The 27812-nt window shown below is 42.5% G+C and overlaps 1 protein-coding gene across 6 annotated transcripts in view; it reads right to left on the bottom strand.

The window, feature by feature from the left end:
• LOC130106592 (voltage-gated potassium channel subunit beta-2-like) overlaps positions 1 to 27812 on the bottom strand; it is a 77251-nt gene that overhangs the window by 27664 nt on the left and 21775 nt on the right. For 2 of the 6 annotated variants that reach the window (XM_056272755.1, XM_056272756.1), the window contains exon 1: positions 8858 to 9060. The exons of the other annotated variants lie outside the window; for them this stretch is intronic. In XM_056272755.1, coding sequence (XP_056128730.1) covers positions 8858 to 9060 — 203 coding nt within the window. Of the gene's footprint in view, positions 1 to 8857; positions 9061 to 27812 lie in introns of those variants that run through there. 6 annotated transcript variants of the gene reach the window in all.

Here is a 27812-nt window from a genome sequence, read left to right as displayed (position 1 = left end):
TCTGCCTATTGTACTTCCCTCCGTATGTGAAGTACATGGACTGAAGATATGATATTCATTACTCCCTACCCATGGGTTGAGTAAAAAATTAAAAAAATTCAGGATTCAACACAGGGATCGCCGGTTTGATTCCCGTGTTAGCTCCGGCTTGGTCGGGCATCCCGACAGACACAGTTGGCTGTGTCTGTGGGTGGGAAGCCGGTTGTGGGTATGTGCCCTGGTCACTGCACTAGCGCCTCCTCTGGTCAGTTTGTCAGGGCACCTGTTCAGGGGGGAGGGTTAACTAGGGGGAATAGCATGATCCTCCCATGTGCTACGTCCCCCTGGCGAAACTCCTCACTGTCAGGTGAAAAGAAGCGGCTGGCAACTCCACATGAGTCAGAGGAACTATTTGGTAGTCTGTAGCCCTCCCCGGTTCAGTAAAGGGGTGGAGTAGTGACCCGGATAGCTCAGAGAGTGGGGTAATCTGCCAAAGGGGGAAAAATAAAATAAAGAATTGACCCTTATCATCCACTGGAGCACAAACTAGGAGTCATCAGGACACTGTACCACCAAGTTGACAATGTCCCCACCAACACAGCGGCCGGGGAAGGGAAGAAATCCCACATTAAACAGGCCCTGGGTAAGTGTGGCTATCCTAACGGGGCATTTGTCAAAGCCAGGAAGATGCACAAACAGTACACCAGCCGATCAAAGAGAGGAGAAGGACAACAGCTGTCTAAGCATAAACTAGTGATGATTCCATATATGGGGGGGAGTGTCGGAACAGTTGTGATGCATATTTTCCAAACATCGTGTCTCAACTTGCTTTCAAACCCCAAACATGTTGTGCCAGAAATTGGTCCACCCCAAGGATCGGGTCCCCCAGCACAAACAGTGCAATATATTGTACTCTGTTAAATGCCGGGAGAACTGCCATGACTTGTTCATCGGGGAAACCAAACAGATGCTGACCAAGAGGATGGCACAACACAGAAGCACTACGCATCAGGCCAGGAGTCTGCGGTCTACACCCATCTACAGGCCAGTCACCATTCTTTCAAGGATGAGGATGTGCACATCCTTGATAGGGAGTAATGCTGGTTTGAATGGAGAGTCAAAGAGGCCATCTATCTGAAGATGGAACGACCATCCCTGAACTGAGGGGGGTGGGGGGCTAAGAGTACATCTGTCGACATCTAACAATGCTGTGATTGCAGCTATTCCCCAGTCCTCTGTGAATAGTACACATATGCACCAATTGCTGTTTCTAGTCGTTATGCCACTGTGCCATTTATAAGGGTGGGGATACCTGCAGTCAGTTGAGACTGAGGAAGTCACTTAGACGAGTGATAAAACGTTTCTCCTCTAAACGTTGTGTCCAGATGAACTGATTCAACTTTCAGTGATTTCCTTACCTGGATTATTGAGCATGCATAAAGACAGTAGGCAAGCAAGTTCCCAGCAAATAGCTAACCTATCATCTTGAAAATCAAATGTTTTAGCCCAGTTTTTATGTTTGGTTTTTTTTAAGTATTGAACATTTTGGTTTATAATATGGAAAACACTTTGTAGTTGTTTGTGATAAGCACTTTGTTCTAATTTTACTATTATATTTATCCAGCTTTGCTCCAGGACAGATTAGCCAGAGCACAGCTATAAATAAGAAAAATGAAAAACAAGACCGTCCTCAGACTGAACAAAAAACAGGTAAAATCTGAGCAATCTGTAGAATTAGAGTATCTGTTGAGCGAGTTCTTCTACAAGCTCGATCTGCCAAATCTTGTTAACCATGACAACTCTGTGTCCTCCTCAAACTTTCCACTGCGTGCTTTAAAGGAAAATTCAACTTTTTTTTCAACTTGGGGTCTTATTTTCATCATTTCACTCACACACTTCATTATGGAAACATTGAACACTACACAACCTTTACACAAAGCTTTATAATGTCATCTTAAGAGGCAATCAAACACGAGCCTCAAGCCTCCTCTTTCAGCAAGTATCAGTAGAAGCGACTAGTAATATCGGACATTTTGAGTAATAATTTTGAAACTTGGACTTTCATTTTCATTTCCAAATACATTGTTTAGATAATTGGGTTAAACTGGATTTATTGAAACATGTCTGATGCTTATGTGTCATGGCCTCGTATACAATGTATCCAAACAAAATAAAATAAATAGATAAATAAAATTGGCATCCTTTATGTAGTTAGCTGTTTATCACAGCTTGGGAAGAAATCTGTTCAGTGCCTTTAAGTCATTATCAGCCTCAGGTGACAGAAACTAAAACTAACTTCATCAACTATCAACAGTTGAATTCAAGTTCAAACAAGTAGATGTAGATATAGTCGAGAAAACGTTATTACATCTTTCTGATGATACGTCTCCAGGTATTGACAATATGGATGGCAAACTACTCAAGGTTGCATCCAGATATTTATCTGTCCATATATGTCATATTTTAACAAATGTTTTACCAGTTCTGTATGGAAAGAATCTAAAGTCATACCATTGCCAAAAGATAAAAAAGACTGCATTCTCTGGGGCCAACAGTAAGCCTATTATTCTGCTACTAGTACTCAGTAAAATAATTGGAGAGGATAGGTTTTAATCAAATTCAACATTATTTTCTAAGCAATGGGCTAATTACAAAATCCCAACTTGCATAGAGAGCTGGTTACTAAACTAATTCTGCTATAGTTAACATGACAGATAACTGGTTAAATGTAATGAACAACAAATAATGGTTGGAACTGTGATGCTTGATTTCAGTGCAGCTTTCGACGTTGATCATGAGCTGCTAAAAACCAAAATAAGGGGTTACGGTTTCTTATCTACTGCTCTCTCTTGGATGGAGAGCTATCTGTCTGGGAGAAACCAAAGACTGTTTTTTAATGGAAACTTCTCAGAAAGCACAGATATATTCTTTAGAGTCCCACAAGGCAGCTGCCTGGGCCCTCTTCTATTTTCAATTTTCATCTACGATCTGCCCTATGTCCTGGAATGGGCAAATACAGTAATATATGCAGATGACTCAACCATATTTAGTCCTGCGTCAACATATAAAGAACTAAATGAAGTATTGTGCAATGAATTAAAATCTATGTCTGATTGGGTAGAGGAAAATAAATTTATCTTGAATTTATCCAAGACAAAGTGCATAGTCTTTGGTACAAGAAGAATACTTGCCAGGGACTTCCGTTTAAATCTATCTATAGGGGGGACCCCAATACAGCAAGTTAGAAAAATTGATGTACTTGGTGTCATAATCGATAATCTCTTGGTACGGTCAGACCATATTGATGCAATTGTTATAAAAATGGAGCAGGGTATTACTATTACATGTAAAACCTCTCCCTATGTCACACCATCAATTAGGAATCAGGTGACAGAGGTACTTGTTCTCTCACACCTAGAACATCATATGGTTGTGTAGTCATGTGCAGCAAAAAAAAAAGAAAAGAAAAAACTCCAACTCGCACAAAATAACATCCAGTCCAGACTTCACAGAAAAACTTGTTCAGACAGGTCTAACACACACACCAAACTACACTGGCCATCTTGAACGTCCAAAGCCAAATACAAATCAAATTAAAAACTCAGTCATTTATGGAGCCTCCAGCCAGTGAACCTCATTACCTACACACATTAAACAAATCAGAAACACACATATTATAAAAAAATATATATCAATCAAACAGAAACTAATCTGAGAGACCACACAACAGGAATGATTCAAACTGTTATGTTTTGGTCGGGATTTCAACTAATTAGTTTGTCTGATAACCTCTATACATGCATTGTTTAAGTTATCTGATATTTTGATTACTTTGACTTTGATTATGTAATTTCTGTCTAACTGTACTGCTGCACCTTATCCAAGACATCAGCAACTGTCGAGCGTTCGAATGCACAGCGGATAATATTTGAATAAAAAAAAACTTATCTTTTCTAAATCTACCATAATTATCTCATACAATGCTAATTCTGTGCTAACACATTGTTAAGGAAACATTAAGTGTGTGATCACACTGTATTATTTCTGTGGCTAAACCATCGTCTTAGCCCTATTATGGCCTGATAGCATGAAAACAAGGGATCCAGGGTGCACGAGGGGGTTAGATTCAAGGAATTACAAACATCAATTGAGTGCTTGTGACAAGTTACGGCATCAAAACATTAACAATGGAACAACACAGTTACAGCACTGACAATGTAAAGCACCATGATGAAGCAAGTCAACAAGCTTGCCAAGCCAAATAGACCAAACAGCTGCTCTGAGGGCAATACCGACACTTCACTGAGAAACACAGCTTGAGAGTGGACAATGTAAGAAATAAAGACTACACAGCAATTAAAAATGCAAATAATGTTAAGAAAGAGTCATTAAAAACTACTTAAGTGCTCATGATGTTAGAAAAAGCTGGGCACAGTGTATTAACAACTTTTTGGATAATGTAATAAACTCTTGTGTTAATTGAATTGGTTAAAAGTTAAATTGCACTTTTTGTTTGTTATTACATTATGAAATGGTTATTTTGGTAAAAAAAAAAACAAGAAATATGTGTCAATAATAAAATAATTTTAATATAAGATTTTTATTGAGTACATGTCATCATCTGAGATAAGAAATAATAAAGGATATTATGGTCAGACACACACTTACAAATGCCAATGGAATGCCGTTCCAAAACAACATTGAGGGCCCGGAATATAGACGCACTAAAATAAAGTGGTGTGGGAATTTAAACCACTTCCTTGCTGCTTAATAACTTTCCTTGTAAGGATTATCATGCATTTCTCATGCTAGAAAGCAGGAAAAACCACAACAAAACCTGAAAAGCTTGGATTTGTAAGAGATACTGAAAAAGATTACACAGTAACTGACATTTAAAGAGCCCTCGGGAACGTGGATGCAACATGCAATTAATCAGACTGGATTTGTGTGCACTATCACGCTAATTTATTTTACAGGCAGAAGTCTCTGATACATTAAATCATGAATTGTGTCTGACATTTCCTTCAGGCTGAAGTTCAGCCTGATGTTCTGACATGCTGATGTTCAGCCGCTGAACATCAGCATGTCAGTCTGGATGAAACACAGTTTTACTGTCTACAAATTCATGTCTCTGTCAAGCCTCATTTGCAAAGAATATAATTCAGTGTCAGTACTGTATAAGCGCCAGCACCTTTGGCACCTCCAACCTTTTTGGATTCTGCCAGATAGCAGGACCTCTATGCCTCAGCCTGGTGCCCTGTCTGCTCCTAACATGGAGGGCTTCTGCCCAATGACTATCTCAACATTAGCTTAGAACATCAAAACTGCAGTGAGTCATGACTGGGAGAAAGTGACAGGAAGAGAAAGATAAAAAAAGAGGAGAATGGAGCATGTTGAAAGAAGCTCTTTATGCTGTTTAGTGTCTAGACACCTTTTTTTTTTTGCAATTACTCAGTATTCCCTCTCCCGTAGCCATTCCACTGCCATGGTCTTGAACCATTTCTCTTTCTCCTGCCCAAATGTTCTGTCACTCCTCCTCCACACACCCAGAGAGCCTCACCGAGCACTGGAGGTCAGTTCTCACAGTCTCCAAAACTGTCATCAGTAAGAACTTGTGTTTTTCCTCAGTTGTTTTGTTCTCCGTTTAGCGCCCTCCCACTCCTATCACTTCCAATATTCTCAAGAAATTCCCAGCCACAAACTTGAGTTTGAACACTCCAGGAATCAAATCAATCAGAAATCAAACTGCAAAACAGAAACTACAGCGACAAATCGGAAAACACAACAACAAATTGGAAATCACAATGGCAAAACAGAAAACACAACCACAAACCGGAAAACCCAATGACACGTTACTGATTAGACACACTGTGAGTCTCTATAAGAGGAATGAAAGAATCTTTCATGAGGCCTTATGAAGGAGAACACCACAGGGGAATTAAAAATATTGAGATGTGCTGCCCTCATTGTGGCAAAAAGACTGGCACGTCTCACTTCAGCTAGTTGGGAGTAGTTCTTTCTTCTATACAGCCCCGTTTCTTTTAAATGTGTCTTCAGATTGTGCAGACTCATGGTGTTGTTGTGAAAAGTTGACAGCATATCGAGTATCACCTTGTTATGCCCTGCATCAAAATATTTTCTGATAATTGCAAAGGTCTAATCATCGGTAGCGCTTGTGTTTACATGTGAGAGCAGCAGGTACACATAGACCAAGATCGGTGACTGGCAGAATATGTGACCCTGTCCTTAAAATGTGTTATTTTGGCCGTTCCCCCCAAGATGATAATCCAAATCTTGATCACACCAAAACTCACATCAAAAACTAACCATCTCCAACAGAATGACTAATCTTAACCATTTCTAATTTTATGCCTGCATTTATTCGCATTGGTCTGACTGCCGTATCCTGTCTGAAATAGTGTGTTTTAAAAGCAGGGTTGCATAATCTGACAGATCACCGATTTTGGTGTAACACTGGAGCCACTTCGTATTTTGAGCGTGAAATATGACACTCCCTTCTCCTCAAGTTTAACAAAATGCTCCCATCTCTATGAAGGAAGAAATCATACTGTAGTAATAGTCATATTTCTACTTTCTCTGTTGCTCTTCCTGGAAGAGGGTTCCCTCATCTGTTGTTCTGCCTGAGGTTCCTCCCATTTTTTTTCCTTCATTGGCATTGAGGCTCTAAGGATGGGGGGTGTCTTATATTGCACTGACTGTAAAGCCCTCCTGGACTACCTTGTGATGTTGGGATATATAAATGAACTTGACTTGACTATGAATTAATTCAATTAATTAAGTTTCCTTTATCAATCCCCTTGGGGAAATTCAATTACTACAAATTAACCCATCCTAGTTGTGACCTGTGTAGCTAGGAGCAGTGGGCTGCCGCCTTCATGCTGCGCCCTGGGGACCAACTCCAGTTCTTTTCCCATTGCCTTGGTCGGGGGCACAGACACGAGTATTAAACCCTAACTCCTACAGGTTATAGTCAAGTTATCTACTGAGCGATTTTCAATATACTCATAAATGGACTGTATCTTCATAGTACTTTTTTCCCAAGTGCTTTAAAACGTATGCCTAATATATTTAACCCCCCCAGCACACACACTATGTCATCCTATACTTGTGGGGACCCCTCATTGACTGCACTCATTACCTAGCCCTTAACCATCATAACTACATACATAACCTTAACCCTTACCCTAAACTTAACCTAACCCTAATTCCAACCTTGATACCTAAGACCAAGTCCTAACCCTAAAATAGACCCTCTTCCTCATGGGGACCCATAAAATGTCCCCACAAGGTAGGGGGTTTCAGGATTTTCTATCCAAATGGGGACCAAATGTCCCCATTAGGATAGAAAAACCTGGTACACACACACAAACACACACACACACACACACACACACACACACACACACACACACACACACACACACACACACACACACACACACACACACACACACACACACACACACACACACACACACAGCAATGTCAACCATGCAAGGTATCATACCGCTGTTCAGGAGCAGTTAGGGGTTAGGTGTCTTACTCAGGGGCACCTTGGCATTTTGCAAGGAGGACCCAAGGGTCGAACCAGCAACCCTCCGTTATCAGATGACCTGCTTCTGAGCTATTGTTGCCCCCACTAGTTAAAAAAAATGTTCTTTTCAAGATCACCTAAATGGATTCCTTAAAGTGGATACAGTATCCATGTCACGCCACTATACACCATTTACCTTTGCAAGGTTGTTCTCTGTGTGCACTTCATGAGGGAAATAACGACTTGTTTTTATGTTTTTTTCTCTAATATTTGAGTAATGCTTCATTCGAAATTACAAAGTGAGCGCAAATAATAGGTAAGCTGTGTGTTCAAATGCAACAGAGAGTAAACCATTAGAGGAAGACACACTGAAAGCAGAAGCTTCATACTGGTGCAATGGGAGTCTTTGGTTAGGAGATAAGAAACCAGTGCTCCAGGTTTCACAGGGCCTGAAGGAGAGAGATAAATACTCCGCTTAATACTGTAGTCATTACAAAGCACCTTTGAAGTCCCATTTGAGGAATCGCGGAAGTAGGCGGCGAATCAGGCACGCATTAGATTTAAAGCTTAGAGAGCGAGGGTGTTTTTTTTTGGAGGACTGCGAGGGAAGAAACTTCAAACTCAAATCCAGGGCTCTGGATTAAGGTTATCATTTAAGACACCTGTGACGGGGATGGGGCAGAGTTCTTTAAACAGGTCTACTCTCCTGTAGCTCCAGTTCCTCTGGTCTTTGCTTCTTGAAATACTTTGAAACACAGGTAACGGAGCATGCTCTTTTGTCAAATGTTCTATTTCTACTTTACAGCAATAAATGATATTGAATCATTTCTTTTAGCAATACATTTACATGACTATCAACATATTCAATCAGATTTGCACATCAAAATAAACATTAAGGGTAGCAAAACACTCAGCAATAATAAGACACAGTACTGGCAAGTTTTTCAACTAACTACTAGCCATGCAGTCTGCTGTATAGATCAGAATTATCCAAACTATGCACTTGAGAAAGCAGGCTGCGTTGTTCTTAACATTCCTCTCATTCCTCAGAATGACAATTTTTGGCATCTTTGGTTTTATGTAGTCACACTAACCCCAGCAATATCCTGCAATGCACAAATAAGTAACAGTACAAGTCCCCTGTCTTTTTAAGTTTTATTTTCACATGAAACACTGAAGAAGAGCAAATGATCACCTACTACCTTAACCAGCTCCTACCCCTCTAATGCAGATGTTAAACCATGTGTACATGACTCTTCTGTTCAGGTCACTGTACAGCTCTGTACCTCAGGTGACGCGACACGTTTGGGGCATCTTTCTTACCTGTACTTCATGCCAGTGCGTATGCTCTGGTCGCTGGATGAAGGCAGGTTCTGCACCGAGAGCTGGCCCAAACTGCGGGCCACCATGGCCACGGCGCGGAACTTACTCTTGGTACTGGGACTGTTGGCATTCTGCCGGTTCAGCCGGTCCTCCGTGCTGCGGCTCACCGAGCGGTGGTCTGTGCAGACAAATGACACCTGCATGGCAGCAGGCTCCTCTCGGGAATGTCACAGGACAAGCAGAGGAGAGGCGACGAATGAAGAACTTCCGACAGCCGAAGCTGAGACGGTGCCCTAGTGCCGAGAGGGAAGAAGAAAAAAAAAGCCCTTTCTCCTGGGTCCTCACTTCAGAGAATGATATAAATTAAAAGAGCTATTTGGTAGCACTTGGAAAGACGGAAGAGGATAAAATGAAAAGCCGAGAGGTATAGAGGAGCTGACATTGGCCAGAAGGTAAAAAGTGATCTGCCCGGGCTCAGACTCTCTTCTCTGATGACGAGGATGCCTGGAGTCCTCCAGCGCACACGCTACTCCATCGAAGACTAGCTACTGAAGCCCGGCTGACCAATCACACAGGAACACTCACGCCACGATCACACACACATGCACTCCAAGGGACCTAGAGAGCAGCCAGCCGCCTTCCTACCCCCGTCTGATCCTCACTCACTCTCTTTCCCTCTACTCCCCCTCCCTCCCACCCTCACTCTCTTTTTTTTTCTTTCTCTCAGACTTTCTTATTTAGTCCCCTATCAAATACAGTAATTCATCTGTCCAAGTCTTTCTCTGTCAGACAGAAATTCTGAGTTTTTGGGCACCTTGTCTTCATTCATGCTCAGCAGTGCTTTAGCCCCTGTTAGCAAATGGGATAATAGGAGAGGAGAGGAGAAGAGAGAGGAGAGGGGGAAGGGGAGTGCCAAAGAGAGAAATAGTTTGTGTGTGTGTGTGCACGTATGTATGTGTGCGTATGTGTGTGTGCTTATGTGTATGGGGGGCAGAGGCAGAAATGAGGTGTCACTGAGGAGGACAGATTTGAGAACAGAGGGAGAGGTAGATGAAGACAGAGAATGACAGACAGAAGGCGAGGCGGGAGTGGAAGACTGAGAGAGCGGCAGCTTTCACACTGCCATTACTTGTCAGGGCAGCGGCATCGACTGCAGTCTGCTCCACACAGATCTTTAAAAGCACACATTTGCTTCATGCTGCCCCTCGATGCCTCGATCAGATTAAGCACGCCTGTCAGTTACAGTGAAACAGCCCGCGGTTACAGCGAGGCATGCGGCAGAGAAAGGGGTGAGAGGGAAAGTAAGAATGAAACACCTGAAAAGTCAATGGCATACTTAAAAGAAGCCCTTGTTTCATGTTTAGTAAGATTCAGAAGGCTTCCCCCCCCCTTTATTTCTTCCCGAGTAAATGTGAGTATGAGTTCATGATTTTGGAGTTAGCCCACTCGACTGTGACATTCGTGATCCCAGCTTCTCCGTGACAAAAAAGTCTGTCTGACCAGGGTCCGACTGAGGGGAGTTAATTCGGTAAACGCTGACATTCAATAGGCCAACGAGCGGGGCTTTTGGCAGGGCACAGTGTTTGTTATGCAAGCTGACCAGTGTGGAAATAGTTTCAGATGAACAGTGAAAGAGATGAGCTGTAACGTGAGTTCCCGATCTTGCTGTATCAAGAAAAAACTTTCTGCTCGGGGGTGAAACATCCAGAGATGTGCAGGTTTTCACAAGGAAAAAGTACAACTGGCCACAAGCAGATAGGTAGCATGAACGTCACATCTGAATAATTAATTAGCTGTGGCTCCCGAATGTCTGTCAAAATAATTATATGAATAAATGATAATCAAAAATAAATAATAAAAATAAATAATAAAAAATAAATAACGAATAAAAAAAATCAAATAAACAAATTATGAATGATAATAAATAATACATAATGAAAATACATAAGTAATAAAAATGTTCAAATAAATAAATAATGATAAATAACAATAATAATAATAATAATAATAATAAAGAAATAAAGAAATAATAATAACAATTAATAAAAAAATAATCAAAAAATAAGATGAGAATTAACACTAGAATGACCAAGACGGTCATTATGACCATTTTGGATGTTCAAAGTTTAATAACTTTGTGGGGGGAAAAAAGATACAGACATGCCGCTCCATGAATAATCCTGAAATTGCATATATTTGCATTAAAATGAGTTTTAAATCAATCTCACAGGAAAAAAAAGTTATGATAGGATCTACCTAAAACGACCACGACCGATCAAAATGACCGCCAGTTTTTAAACTCAATATCCTGAGTTCAAGATAAATACCTAATTGAGATATTAATGCACTGCATATGTTAGTATGTCTGTTAGGAAATGACTAACACCATAATATGAATATGAATCTATGGGTGCACAGGTGATTTCTGTTGCACCGCAATGATGATACTGTATTGAAGTCCAATGATATACACGTGAAGAAAGACAATGTCAAAGGCACGAGCATGCTACATCATTGTGCTGGCACGAGGGGTTTGTGAAACATTTTCCTACATCGCTTCCATCCACACCTGAGTTGCAGCAGCCTGGGGGGGTTGTAGGCATTTCTAATAACGATTCCCAGCAGCATGGCCAGCATCCTATGCTTCACTGCAGTTTCTTCTGCGGCTTCATTAAGTCCAACAACCGAGCTAAACATGTCGCTTATCTCGGCCATGTCTTCGGGCATCGAGCAAGTAAAAGCTCTTTTTTTGTTGCTCTAGAAACTGCCGTTTCATGTTCAGAACCATGCCGTCGGTATGCTAAGCCTCCATAACAGTTACCAAAAGTAGTGCAACAACCACAGAAACAAGGAAGACGGTCAAAATGATTTGGATCCATGTTGGATTTCAAGTTGTTAATGATAAATGTTCTAGAAACAATTAAGTGACTAGGTCAATAATTAAACACATAACAAATTAAAGAAATAAAACCTAAAGTCACGTGATGCGACAACTGGTAAAATAGAATAGAGATGCAGGAGTGGGGTTAAGGACCTCATGATTCAACAGGCATTATCTTATTTTGTTCCATTTCACTGAGTGTTGACTTCTTAAAAGATACAACTTTGGATATATGACTGGCTGCTTTATTAATTATAAACCAACATTGCTTTGTATAAATCTTCATTTGCATGCAGTGTGCTGAACGTTTCAGGAAAATAGAGAACAAAATTATTCAACGCCTGAGCGTCTCTCCCTCCCTCTCATTTCAGAGACTGTATAAACCTCTTATTTGATAAAGCAAAGCCATGCCGCATGGCAAACACTCAAACACAGTACAAATATTTCTGCTCATCTTGCCTTATCTCACCACACTTTATTTTACATGCCCGTCGTGCACCGATGCACAGCAAACATTAATCCTACGCACACAGCATCAGCATCAACAACACCACAAACAGAGGGCTGTGTTTCACAAAACTCAGCACCTTCGGTCACATGATGTGATTAGTTCAATGCTGACCTTCAAACAATATGCATGCACATACACACAAACACATTTAGACACACACACACACACACACACACACACACACACACACACACACACACACACACACATAAATTGTGCCCGTTTTTTTCACAGTAATGTGATGAATACTCCATGGTGCCTAACTTTGCATTGCATAGTACATTATGTGTACAGCACAACAGCTCTTGTTGGCATTGCATGTGTGTGTATTTACAGTCTTTTGAATACTTGTATGCATGGGGGCACATACCTTCCAATCACCTCTTACCAGAGGTGACTTTGGTGCCAGGGCTGGCTAGCAGCGAGCCAATCACTCACTCAGAACAGCCCACCATAGCAACTCTGAGAGGTGCAGCTAGCCAGCTATAATCATGCTGTCAATCATGCACAAGTGGAAACCTGACCCTTAAGTTTTCCAGTTCAAACAGCCCACACACACACACACACACACACACACACACACACACACACACACACACACACACACACACACACACACACACACACACACACACACACACACACACACACGCCAAGTCTGTGTGACATTGAGTGCTGGCTGCCAGCAGAGTTATGTGTAATCGAAGCAGCTGCAAAGGGGGTCGGTTGGGGATGAGAATAGAGTGATGGTTATCTGTATATAAGCTGGGTGGGTTGGGGGTGGGTGGGCTTCAGTTTTTAGTCAGAGCTGATTGTGAGACAGCTGCATGGAAGCTGGGTGGAGACGTAGGAGGGAGGGAGAATAATAGGGATGGTTCTGAAATAACTACCAGCACCCTCAAATCCCCTCGAATAGATGTCACATGATGAGACTAGCACTTAATCTGTGAAATGCAATACTATGACATAAACATGTCTGTGAATGTTCTCATTCATCCAGGTCATGGTTATCCAAAGGAGTTGAATCAAGTGCGACTGGACTTGGTTGGTATATATCCGTGAAGACATTTTGCCTCTCATCTAAGAGGCTTCCTCAGTTTCGTGCCTTTCTGACTAGACCAAGCTAGTCTGACTGGCTGGTGATGAGACTCAGAATGACATAAACGACATGACATAAACACATGCACACAATCACAAATAAGTACAACAAAATGCATGCAGGCTCATAAAGACCAATCATCAAAAATACACACTACCACACTTTCAAGCACATACATGGATCCAATTACGGCTTAAAGCGAAGACAAAATCTCACATTGGTAAAGCCTCTGAAGAACTGCCATTGGTGGTAACTTAAATCATGTTGTAATGATCCTCACCTGAGGTAAAGTCCAGGGGTGAAATACCAAACCAGAGACTGGTTTACAAAGGAATAGCATAATGAAGATATCTACTGTACTTTAAAGGAGAATGAAAAAGGACAGTGCTCTACCCCAACATGTATGTTTGATCCAAATATCAGTGATATTTGGATCAATAGTTGTGTTGCATAGCAGATGGACTATCTGAGTCGGGATCTGGGAAAAAAAGTAATAAAAAGACACATTCCATGCAATTATTATCATAATAACTTCGCCTTATTTGCTAGCTTATATGGTGAGTAGAGCATACAGAAATAGATTCAGGTAAACATAAGCATTGATTTAAGTGATAGGGATGATCGGCACAAGCTTTAAGGTCTTCTTCCATGTTCTAACGAATCTTTTAGGGATACAAAATGTCGTTGTCACATTTTAACCATCACAGCATGTGTGAAGTAGGCATATCTATATCTGTAGTTCTTGTCCAAAATTTATTTATTTATTTTTGGATTTACCCCCCTCCCTCCTTTTTCCCCCACCTGGCCAATCACCCACTCTCTGAGCCATCCTGGTTGCTGCTCCACCCCCTCTGCCGATATAGGGGGGGGCTGCAGACTACCACATGCCTCCTCTGATACATGTGGAGTCGCCAGCCACTTCTCCTCACCTGACAGTGAGGAGTTTCGTCAGGGGGACGTAGCGCGTGGGAGGATCACACTATTCACCCCCAGTTCCCTCTCATCCCTGAACAGGCACCCCTGACCGACCAGAGGATGCGCCAGTGCAGCGACCAGGACACATACCCACATCCGGCTTCCCACCTGCAGACACGGCCAATTATGTCTGTAGGGACGCCGACCAAGCTGGAGGTAACACAGGGATTCGAACCAGCGATCTCCGTGTTGGTAGGCAGCGTAATGGACTGCTATGCTACCCGGGGGTCTGCAAAATTTATTTATTAGGATAAACCCCTTGAGATGTACCATCTCGTTTTCGAGGGGGTCCCAACATATATATCAAAATCACTATATAACACAGGATGGACGAAAGAAATATAGTCTATCAATAATGTACAAACAGACAGCAAATAAAAAAAACAAGGACAAAGTACACACATTAATTAATTAAAATATTGAAAACATACAACCACAAGATGGCCAATAATAGAAAAACAATAGAATGGATCAGCGACTAGAGTCAGGTATAAACATCAGGTATAAACAGTGACCGCATCATTGGTAACAAGGGCAGTCAATCTCAAAGTAAGAAGACGGGACATGCTGAAATATACAAAATGATGAAATTGATCTAATATCAACAGGTAAATTAATCCAATCTGCCGGAGCTTTAAACATAGCTTTTTTGCCAATTGTTTTCTTAGCACGAGGGGCAGAGAAATAGAGCTGAGCGGAGTGCCTAACTTGATAATTTAATTAAAAGGTACACGATACTGTTGTCAATAAGGAGGATATTTGAAATGACTACATTTAAAAATAAGCTGAAGCCAGTGAATGTGTCTTCTTACATTTAAAGATGGCCATTTAAGTCCATCATATATTGTACAGTGATGAGTGAGAAAAGGACATGCAAGGACAAATCTGTAGTCTATCATATGCTGTGTTTAGAAGAACAAGGTCTGACTTTAATGCCTTTGACAGACAACATCACCATAGCCAAGAACCAGTGATATGTACAGTGCATCCGGAAAGTATTCACACCCCTTCACTTTCCCCACATTTTGTTATGTTACAGCCTTATTCCAAAATGAATTAAATTCCTTTTTTTTCTCATCAATCTACACACAATACCCCAGAATGACAAAGTGAAAAAGGTTTTGTAGAAATTTTTTCAAATTTATTAAAAATAAAAAACAGAAATATTGCATGTACATAAGTATTCACACCCTTTGCTATGACACTCAAAATTGAGCTCAGGTTCATCCTGTTTCCACTGATCATCATTGAGATGTTTCTACATCTTGATTGGAGTCCACCCATAGTAAATTCAATTGATCGGACATGATTTGGAAAGGCACACACCTGTCTATATAAGGTCCCACTGTTGACAGTGCATGTCAGAGCAGAAACCAAGCCATGAAGTCAAAGGAATTGTCTGTGGACCTCCAAGACAGGATTGTATTGAGGCACAGATCTGGGGAAAGATACAAAAAAAATTCTACAGCTTTGAAGGTCCCGAAGAGCACAGTGGTCTCCATCATTCATAAATGGAAGAAGTTTGGATCCACCAGGACTCTTCCTAGAGCTGGCCGCCCAGCCAAACTGAGCAATCGGGGGAGAAGGGCCTTGGTCAGGGAGGTGACCAAGAAACCGATGGCCACTCTGACAGAGCTCCAGCGTTCCTCTGTGGAGATGGGAGAACCTTCCGGAAGGACAACCATCTCTGCAGCACTCCACCAATCAGGCCTTTATAGTAGAGTGGCCAGATGGAAGCCTCTGCTCAGTAAAAGGCACATGACAGCCCGCTTGGAGTTTGCCAGAAAGCACCTAAAGGACTCTCACACCATGAGAAACAAGATTCTCTGGTCTGATGAAACCAAGATTGAACTCTTTAGCTTGAATGCCAAACGTCGCATCTGGAGGAAACCAGGCACCTCTCATCACCTTGCTAATACCATCCCTACAGTGAAGCATGGTAGTGGCAGCATCATGCTGTGGGGATGTTTTTCAGTGGCAGGAACTGGGAGACTAGTCAGGATTGTGGGAAAGATGAATGGAGCAAAGTACAGAGACATCCTTGATGAAAACCTGCTCCAGAGCGCTCAGGACCTCAGACTGGGGTGAAGGTTTACCTTTCAACACGACAACGACCCTAAGCACACAGCCAAGACAACGAAGGAGTGGCTTCGGGACAAGTCTGTGAATGTCCTTGAGTGGCCCAGCCAGAGCCCAGACTTGAACCCCATTGAACATCTCTGGAAAGACCTGAAAATATCTGTGCAGCAACACTCCCCAACTAACATTACAGAGCTCGAGAGGATCTGCAGAGAAGAATGGGAGAAATACCCCAAATATAGGTGTGCCAAGCTTGTAGCTTCATACCCAAGAAGACTTGAGGCTGTATTCGCTGCCAAGGGTGCCTCAACCAAGTACTGAGTGAAGGGTGTGAATACTTATGTACATGCAATATTTCAGTTTTTTATTTTTAATAAATTTGCAAAAATTTCTACAAAACCTTTTTCACTTTGTCATTATGGGGTATTGTATGTAGATTGATGAGGAAAAAAAGGAATTTAATCCATTTTGGAATAAGGCTGTAACATAACAAAATGTGGGGAAAGTGAAGGGGTGTGAATACTTTCTGGATGCACTGTATTTGTCAATGAAAAACCAATACATAATTTTACATCAAACCAATACATGAACAAATGAAACCAATATATAGTACAATCTAACCAATAGGTGCGAAAATGACAAACCAATATCCAGTCATTTTCCAAACTGCTTATCCTGCTCTCAGGGTCACGGGGATACTGGAGCCTATCCCAGCAGTCATTGGGCAGCAGGCGGGGAGACACCCTGGACAGGCCACCAGACTGTCACAACAAACCAATATATGCACATCAAAACTCAGGCAGCTTCGTCAGGCCAAAGAGGAAGCCTACAGGAGTGGAGATAGGATCCAGTATAAGCAAGCCAGAAATACACTCACAAAGGGGATCAGAATGGCAAAAAAAAGGCTACACTGAAAAGTTGAAAAACAGGTTTTCTACCAACGAACCATCATCAGTCTGGAGAGGTTTGAAAGACACTACCAACTACAGGAGACCATTCCCCCACACTGCAGGGAACCATCAACTGACTGATGATCTAAATGGGTTTTACTGCAGGTTTGATCAGTGAACTTTCACACCCCTCACCCTCTCCGGCCACAACACACAACCAACTGCACCCACTTGCCAGCCACTCTCCCCTCCCCACCGAACCCCCACCCACACTCAGGATCTCTGTTGAGGACGTGCGCCAGCTCTTCCAGCGACAGAAGACCAGGAAGGCACCAGGCCTGGATGGTGTGTCACCCTCCTGTCTGAAAGTGTGCTGGCCAGCTGGCCCCCATTTTCACAGTGATCTTCAACAGATCACTGGAGCTGTGCAAAGTCCCCTCCCGCTTAGACAGCTCCACTATCATCCCGGTCCCCAATAAGCCCTGTATCACATGATTAAATGACTACAGGCCTGTTGCCTAACGTCTGTGGTCATGAAGTCCTTTGAGAGACTGGTGTTGGCCCAATGGAAGGAAATCGCAGGCCCCCTGCTCAACCCCCCTGCAGTTTGCCAACCGAGCAAACAGGTCAGTGGAGGATGCGGTCAACATGGGATTGCACTACATCTTCCAACACCTCGACTCCCCAGGGACATGCACAAGGGTCCTGTTTGTGGACTTCAGCTCAGCACTCAACACCATCATCCCAGATATCCTCCAATCTAAACTCACCCGGCTCACTGTTGCAGCCCCCATCTGCTGTGGATTAAAACCTTCCTGACAGACAGGAGGCAGCTGGTGAGGCTTGGGAAATCACATCCAGTACTCAGACAATCAGCACTGGTGCCCCCCAGGGATGTGTGCTCTCCCCTCTACTCTTCTACCACTACACACATGACTGCACCTCAGGAGACCTGTCTGTTAAACTCCTGAAGTTTGTGGATGACACAACCATCATTGGCCTTATCCAGGATGAAGGGTCTGCATATAGAAGGGAGGTTGAACAGCTGGCCCTTTTGTGTAGCCATAATAACCTGGAGCTGAACACGTTCAAAAGTGTGGAGATGACGGCGGCACGGTGGTGCAGTGGTTAGCGCTGTCACCTCAAAGCAAGAAGGTCCTGGGTTCGAACCCCAGGGTTGTCCAACCTTGGGGGTCATCCCGGGTCATCCTCTGTGTGGAGTTTGCATGTTCTCCCCATGTCTGCAGTGGGTTTTCTCTGGGTACTCAGTTTTCCTCCACCATCAAAAAGACATGCATGTTAGGGTTAATACTCCTGTCTGTGCCGTTGACTGAGGCATGGCAAGACAAACTGGAGCTGGTCCCCAAGTGCTGCATGGCAGCTGCCCACTGCTCCTTGCTACACAGCTAGGATGGGTTAAATGCAGAGAGTAATTTCCCCACAGGGATTAATAAAGTATCTCAAAAAAAATGACAGAGGACTTCAGGAGAAGTCCCCCAACACTGCCCCTCCCCTCACCATACTCAACAGCATGGTGACTGCAGTGAAAACCTACAGACACAATCTCCTAGGACCTAAGATGGGCATCCAACATCGAAACAATCACCAAAAAGGCCCAGCAGAGGATGTACTTTCTCCACTGCTCCCCCCCCCTTCAGGAAGTCAGGAAGTTCAGGAGCTGCTGATTCAGTTCCACTCTGCAATAATCCAGTCTGTCTTCTTCACATCCATCACTGTCTGGTTTGGATCAGCCACCAAACAGGACAGGGACAGGCTACAATGGACAGTTAAGTCTGCAGAGAACATCTCTGCTGCCAACCTGCCCTCAATTCAGGACTTATACACCTCCAGACTCAGGAGACGAGCAGGCAAAATCACTGCAGACCCATCACACCCTGGTCACACCCTATTCCATTGTCTCCCCTCTGGTAGGCGCTACAGAACACTACACTCCAAAACAACCAGATATAAAAAGTTTCTAATCATCCATTCAACCATATCTAACCATTTTGTATATATTGTACTGTACATTGTACGTATTCTGGTACGCTTTGTCATGTACATCTACCTCAGGCATGTATGTAAGTAACCTGCTAGCATTTACTTCAGCATCTCTGATATATTCTCTGCACCACTGCACTTTATCACCTTATTTTGCCTGTATATTGTCAATTCTTGTGTATACATATATATCTGAAGATTGTTGTGTTGTTATTCTATGTTAAGTACATAGAGAGAGCCACAAAACCGGAGTCAAATTCTATGTATGCAAACCTACATGGCCAATAAACATGATTCTGATTCTGGTTCTGGTTCTGAAATGACAAACCAAATGTAAATGACAAGCCAATATCAATATATGCCTGAATGACAAACCAATACATAAGGACATCAAACCAATGCATGTTACATGAGTGAATGAAACCAAGAGAGAATGAAACTTATATATATATATGTGTGTGTGTGTGTGTGATGGTGATAAATGAGTAGACTAGCTCCCTCACGCCTCTGGGCGCACATGCTTTCAATGGCCTCACGGTCTCACTATCCCACTTCCTACCCCAATGTAGCAAATTCAAAGGGCAGTCGGGAACCGATGCAGCCGGGATGCAAACCCTCATCACCCGCACCATGGGCGACTACGTTAACCAGTCAACTATATATAGTTGACTGGTTAACGTAGAGGAATATGGCGTTATAGTTTGATGACATTTAGACTGCTTGCGCTAACCTTGGTCCAAGGATTTATTTTAACAAGGGAATCGTCTATTTACTGGTGAGCGGATGAATGGCACACGAGCCACAATGGATGCTACATTTTGTTTGTAGTCCGAGAAAATCAGTGTCATCAGGTCCATTTCTCTCTGGCTCCTACATCGATTTATATTAAAATGCTGTTCAACTGTAATATTGATTGGTTGTCCAACAGAGTCTCAACATCACCATCTCATTTCAAACAGATAAAATAATGCGAAATATTAGGGACTGCAGCATTTACATGGTGTTAGATTAAATCATAAATTGTATTCTGAAATTTAAATATTTGGATATATTACCCACAATTCAAAATCATTTTTTTGATAAGTTCAAATAGCCGTCAATATTTTAAATGATGACAAAACTATACTGAAGCTAGACATGTAAAGCTCAGGTCAGGTAGATGGATGCTTCATGGATCTGGCAGAGACTGGCTTGGTTTACAGCTAACTCACATTAGAAGGTACTCATGTACTGAAGCAGTAGTGAGCTGGAGCCATTTGTGGTGACATTTAGCTAACCTGTTACATATTTCATGAGTGGTTTGACTGCAGAGCACTGAGAACACCACTGGAGACCATGCAGCGATGGAGAGGAAGCTACCCAGCCCGTTAGACCTTTGTCTTTCTCCTCTCTGTTATCTCTGTCTCTCTCCCCGCTTCATTGTCAGCAATGAATGGATGACTGAATTATAGGTGGCTGTACGAGTAGTCAATACAAAGACCATGTTTAGTTATTTATCGTCACAAAAACATTGATACATGCATTTTGCAAAGAATAAGGTCAAGCCAAATGACATATATAAAGTATGTCACCTATATCAATATAGACAAATCAAAAATGGTGGCAAATACCAATCTTTAATTGAGACACTTAGAATTAAAAGTTAGCAATTCAAAATACTTTAATAATTTAATCTAATTAATAATAATAATATCGATGAAAATTTCAATAATACTTGAAATAATAATATTTAAATGATAATAATCTCATAATAATTTCAGTACCTAGTAATGATTATAATTATAATTAATTATCACAAATAATTTCAATGACTAGTGCACTGGATGATTAAAAAGGCCTGACAAAGGATTTATCCTAGATGCATCATAGTTATCAAGAGTCACCATTCAAATAATGGTCATTTTCTTTATATCTTTGATATTTTCGGCTCACCAAAATTACATAGCTGATTAAAATTGGGTGGATGCTTTCATAAGACTTGTGATGAGCTTAAAAAAAAGAAAAGAAAAGAAAAAAAGCAGGCATCTAGAAGGCAGAACAGGCTTAAAATGAGAAACCCTGAAAAACATCTTCCATAATATCTCAATCCAAAACATTTATATTTTCATTCGCTGTTTTCTAAATTGAAGTCAGTTCAGTCATTATAAATCACTGATTTATGTTCCTCACAGTTCCTTATTACGAGGGGGTCACCCCCCCCCCCCAACACACACACACACACACACACACACACACACACACACACACACACATCTCTTTTAACAACAGATATCACAAATTACTATCCAGGTTTCTCAGATTTCCCTGCACTGGTTTCCTGTTAATCTTAGAATTCGTTTTAAAATCTTGGTGCTGACTTATAGAGGAGCGACATGGCCAGGCCTACATCATGGACCTTCTGCATCCCCCACACCACGAGCCAAGCTCTTAGATCCTCTAACCAGGGTCTTCCAGGTGTTCCTCGGACACGACTTTATATTGTGCTTTCCAGTCGGCAGTGCCAAGCTTTGGAATAGTTTCCCAATAAGTCTGGGGTCTGTGGACTCTTAAAAAGCTGTTAAAAACCCACCCGTTCACAGGCATTTAGGTAGCATGTGGTATTTAATGTTTTAACTTGTGTTTATTTTATCCCTGCTTCCTCTGGTGTGTTTTATCTGTTGTTTATCCTTGTTTTATTTATTTGATTGTGAAGCACTTTGTGACTTGTGTTTGTGAAAGGTGCTGTATGAACTTTACTTAATTACTACTACTAATCTACACATTACTACATCATGTTACCTACACTACTACATCCCATTACACACCCACCTATCCTGCCGACTTATGCAGAGGCCATACCTACAACTTGATACGGGCTACTTCTGGTCTGGTGTTGAGGAAGACTGTGACGAGGGTGAAGGAACTAGATACAGACAACAAGGCGAAGGACATTCTAGTGTTGTTTCTGTGTGTACATTTTGTAAGCTTTTTTTTATCCCCGCAACTATTTTGGTTTAGTGTTGATGTCATGTGTAGTGCACTATGCACAATTTACTGAACAAACAATAGTTCATCAAATCGAATCAATGTCTTTATTTTGAACATGCAAAATAAAATTAAAAAAAATGACCAAACATAAAAAAACAAAACAAATGATACAAAAATAAAACCAGAATAATTCAACGAAAGAATTCTTAATAGAGAATCCAACAAATATTATATTTTCGAAAAGGAGCAGGAGGAAGTTACTACTTATAATTTCCTGCCCAATAATCCTCAATTAATAAACCTAAATAATAAACTTAGTGTTTCACACATCAGAGTATGTCACTCTCAATATCTATCTCAGAATGACTCAATAAAAAAACAACAACAACAACAACAATAAAAACTAAAAACAAGTGGGGTGTCCAGGTAGTGTAGCAGTCTATTCCATTGCCTGCCAACATGGGGCTCTGCGGTTTGAATCCCCGTGTTACCTCCAGTTTGGTCGGGCTTCCCTACAAACACAATTGGCCATGTCTGCGGGTGGGAAGCCAGATGCGGGTATGTGTCCTGGTTGCTGCACTAGCGCCTCCTCTGGTTGGTCAGGGCGCCTGTTCAGGGGGGAAGGGGGAACTGGGGGGGAATAGCGTGATCCTCCCACGTGCTACGCCCCCTTGCCAAAACGCCTCACTGTCAGGTGTAAAGAAGCGGCTGGTGACGCCACATGTATCGGAGGAGGCATGTGGTAGTCTGCAGCCCTCCCCGGATCGGCAGAGGGGGTGGAGTAGCAACTGGGACAGCTCGAAAGAGTGGGGTAATTGGCCAAGTACAGTTGGGGAGAAAAGTGTGAGTGTGTGTGAGTGTGTGTGTGTGTGGTGGGGGGGGGGTGAGTAAAAAAACAAACAACAAAAACAAAAAACAACAACAAAGAAAACAACATTTTTATGCAAGTAAAAAGAATAAATCTTCCTTTTAAAGAGGTGGCCCACATCTTTTACAGATTTGGGGTGAGTAGGCTGGAAATAATCTTTCATCAACTTCTGCTCTGTAATTTTCCCACCGAAACTAATTTTCGAATCCTAAACTACTGATGTAGATACAGACACTGAAGATTTAATTAAACTTTAAATGAGATTTTTCCCCTCATTGCATTAAGCTATCTTATCATACTCAAATTGGAATGTTTGGGGGAAGTGTGAAAAATATGGATTTGGGACCAGTGCCAGGTTTCAACACTCATATCTTGGCAGTCTCAACAATAACCAAGAGGTAATATATAGGCGTGATGAGTGTTGATGATGTCACTGTGCTGTTTAAGGCCGGGCGATGCTTCTGCGTAGGTTTGTCTCTGCACAACATCACAGAGAAGTAGGTTGTGGCTCAGCAAGGCTTTCAAAGCAGCAGGCATGCACACCCCCAAAATCTCCACAGTGCATCAACAGCGTCTGCGGGCCTACTTGTGATACTAATACTGATTGGTCAAACAGGGAAGACTTTCTGGTCATGTGACATCAATATGGAGTCAAAACAGCATCGGGACAAAGGAGCCAACATAAAAAAAACACATAGATACAACACAGAACAAAAGAAAAAAACAATACAACACAGGAAAAAACTAGGAAGAAAAATTAAGTGGGTATGGGACGTCCGGGTGGCGTTGTGGTCTATTTTGTTGCTCACCAACAAGGGGATCACCGGTTCGAATCCCTACAGACACAATTAGCCGTGTCTGCGGGTAGGAAGCCAGATGTGGGTATGTGTCCTCGTCGCTGTACTAGCGCCCCCTCTGGTCAGGTCGGGGCGCCTGTTCGGGGGGGGGGGACTGGGGGGAATAGCGTGATCCTCCCACGTGCTACTTCCCCCTGGTGAAACTCCTCACTGTCAGGTGAAAAGAAGCGGCTGGCGACTCCAAATGTATCGGAGGAGGCATGTGGTAGTCTGCAGCCCTCCCCGGATCGGCAGAGGGGGCGGAGCAGTGACCGGGACGGCTCGGAAGAGTCGGGTAATTGGCCAAGTACAGTTGGGGAGAAAAAGGGTGGAACCCCCCCCCCCAAAAAAAACCCCACATAGATACAACACAGAACAAAATAAAAAAACAATACAATACAGGAAATAACTAGGGGGAAAAACTGAAAAATTAATGGGTATATAACCAGGGTATTTGAGCTCTTATATTCTTTGGTTTATTTTTCTTGTTTCCATTTGAAGGTTTCGTTGTCTACTCCTGTGTGACTTCACACTGCCCTCTAGGGCAAACAAGAGCAATGCAATATGACTAAGTCAGTGCCGGTGGCAAACACCTATGTGCACATCAGCGTCAATGCATCATGCAGTCTTGCAAACATGCCGACAATGAAGTATAACTCTAGCTTTACATAAACCAGCAGAGAAGTATATGCTGGCCTGTCATCAGCTTTAGGCAGTGGGTATCAGGCCTCACGGTCTTAAATGGAGCCAACAAACTGGTTGGTAAACTGACAACATTTACTCTTTTCTGATGGGAATATTGGTTGCTGTTCAGAAAGACGATACAAAAGGAAACATTGCTCATTGCATGTCATGTCATAGTCCAACTATGAGGGACTCAAACAAATAAACAAATGTATGTCCCCGGGGCAGTAGTAGGCCACAGGACAAGCAGCAACACAGCAGAGGGGATTGGACAGTCATAAACCCTAATCCAGACACTAGGGAAAATGTTAAATATTACATTAAAATGTCGAGGGGATGTACCCACAGAGACGCACACTTGCTGCATATATCAGCACAAATACCCTCAAACAGGACACACGTCAAAACTCTTGCATGAGTCCACACACATATGCAGGAGAAGTGTACAACAGTCTCACAAATTCAAAGCCAGAAATAGCTTTTCCCCTTAGGGGCCCTGGGAGTGCAGGGAGAAAACAATGCCAGCCATGCCTGTCCTCTGCACTGGACACACTGGAAAATATGGCTCTATTTAGCTAGTACAACCCTGAGGATTGCTGGGGATGGAGATTCATACCATACAACCCTGCACGCATGCAAACACAGGCAGCTTCCCCCGATCGGCCCCAGGCACGATGAGCTACATGGTGTAATCAGAGTGGACTTGCAAGGCTACATGGCTCGCTTTCAGCCTGTGCCTCTCCGAATCCTATGGTCTTTACAGCGTAAAACTTAAGGGGAACCATTTGTGTCACTGGAGTGAAATGCCTCTCAGATTTCAACAAGAGCTGGTCGATTTGCAGGAGCACAGCGGTAGGATGGGTACGAAGGCTCTTGGATAATTACTTGCGCCATGTGACATATACAACAATTAAATATTTCCGCTAATTCACAGATATATTTTTTTTGTTCATGCTCATAAAACACAAGAACCTGAGACACAAATATTGGGTTCATTTAGTGATTCGTTTTTTACCCCTAAAATATTTAGAGAAATTATTTCACCCAAGTCATTGTTATTGAATATGGCGCCAGTGCACTGCCCAGATTCGCTCAGCAAGGCTAACATTTGACCAACCATCACACTTGTTTTGACGACCTGTAGCATGCCATTCAATAGCTCCCATTCTTTTGATGCTACGCCGGCTTGGCAAAGCTTGCAAACTGCATGAAATTCATCTTTGGCACTTTTCAGAATGAATGTATGTTTTTTTTTACAGCACCCAGGGTTGTATACAGCTGTAGCGTAGGCAGAAATCACAGTGTGGGTGGGCACAGATAGAATCAGGTGGGCCTAGCCCATCCAACACCAATCATACTTAACAGGTTCTGAAATGCATATGTTAACAAAATAGGCCATTACAACTACGCTTGCCTGAATGCACAACAATTTAATCATACAAGCCGTATACATCATCAAAGGTAATGTAACAAGCTGCAAGATGAACATTAACAGCATCACATAGCCTGGCATGGCAGCGACATCTCTCTCTCTCTCACACACACACACACACACACACACACCTGACAGATGCAATAGCATCATCAATCAAGCATATGGATAGAGGTACACACAGGGCCACTGACAGTGGATGAAGACCGGGTCAGTTGTCCTGGGCTCCGAGTCAAGTGAGGGTCCAACTCCAATGACTCCCACCACTCCATCAGCCCTCGGAGCGCACGACGACTGAAGCCGTATAGCACCGCTGGAGCAGGGGGACCCGCACGAGCCCATCGGTTTTGAGATCCTGCAAAGTAGGCTTCTGTTCCTCTGCGCAATGTGTGGGCTGTACACTGAGTGAAGAAGAGGGGCTGCTCACAATCTGGCACTTGCAAAATGCACTGCCACTCAAAAAATCTGATCTATCATCATCATATGGTAAAGAAGAATAAACAAGAATTGTTTTATTTTTATTGGTCGCTTAGTCAGATAATTGACACGGTATTCATTGACTGCTATTCACTGGATGATCCAGAAAAAAAGGAAGCCTTCTTATTGGGTGGGCCAGAGTGCCAAGTGGGTGGGCCCAGGCCCACCTAGGCCCACTCACAGTTATGCGGCAGGTTTTTGTTTCGGCATTTTTTTGACTTACTTTTACAGTCACACATTAAACCAATGAAATACAAGATCATTGATTCGACAGGTACATCAGCCAATAGCCTGCGAGATTATAATATTGACGTTGAAAATAAATGCGATCATAAATACGCACTTTCAGAGCGCCCGCATGCACCATTAGCCAATACAAACACAGACTTCTTTCACAGTAGACAGTGAGATGCAATGTACCAAAGCGCACTCTAGCTCTCGCACTCCAAGAGAGAATTTACAAGCGCGCACGATTTCTATTCAATACAATCAAAAGGAGGACAAATAGGCTTCCATCCAGAGTTTGCGCCGGATGCCGGACAGAGAGCTGAGAAACCGTTTCGTCTGTCCAAAAGCTGGACATATGGCCGTGTAGGTGTACAAAAGCGAGCAGTTGGGGAAGGTTTAGCCTTCTTTAGGCTACATTACCCACCGCCCCTGCTTTCACATGGGTTACCAGAGAGCATTTGTCACCTCTCATTACAATAGGAAATGAGAATATGAGCACCTATGGCCTGGCGGCCTGCCCAGCGTGTCTCCCTGCCTGCCACCTAATGACTGCTGGGATAGGCTCCAGCATCCCCGCGACCCTGAGAGCAGGATAAGCAGTTTGGATAATGGATGGATGGATGGATGGATAATGGATGTAGAGCTTTAAACATTTGTTTATGTCTCCACTTTTGGAAACATGTCTCGTCCTTACACCAAGCGGTTTTGTGTTAACTATTTAACATCAAATACCACATGTTTCAATACAACACAACAATATTGTAAGTATGTCGCAATAAAAGATTCACGCATTATTTGGCTGTTTGTACAAGGATTAAGAGCAGCAAACATGTCTCTGAATTTTGTCGGTTCTGAAATGAGACTTTAATAGATTCAATATGCTTGAATTTTAAGATATGGTTACATAAGAGCATCAAAGAGGATCCTTCCCAATTCTGTCCAGAATATTTCCCCAGAGGCCAATCCATTATTAAAAATGCAAGCGGAAAACAGAAAGGAAAAGAAGGATGGGGGGGGGGGTTGTAAT

Source organism: Lampris incognitus, chromosome 2 (assembly GCF_029633865.1).
Source record: "Lampris incognitus isolate fLamInc1 chromosome 2, fLamInc1.hap2, whole genome shotgun sequence".
Classification (NCBI taxonomy): domain Eukaryota; kingdom Metazoa; phylum Chordata; class Actinopteri; order Lampriformes; family Lampridae; genus Lampris; species Lampris incognitus.
The sequence above is the reverse complement of the archived record's forward strand: the minus strand, read 5'-3'. Positions and strand labels throughout refer to the sequence as shown.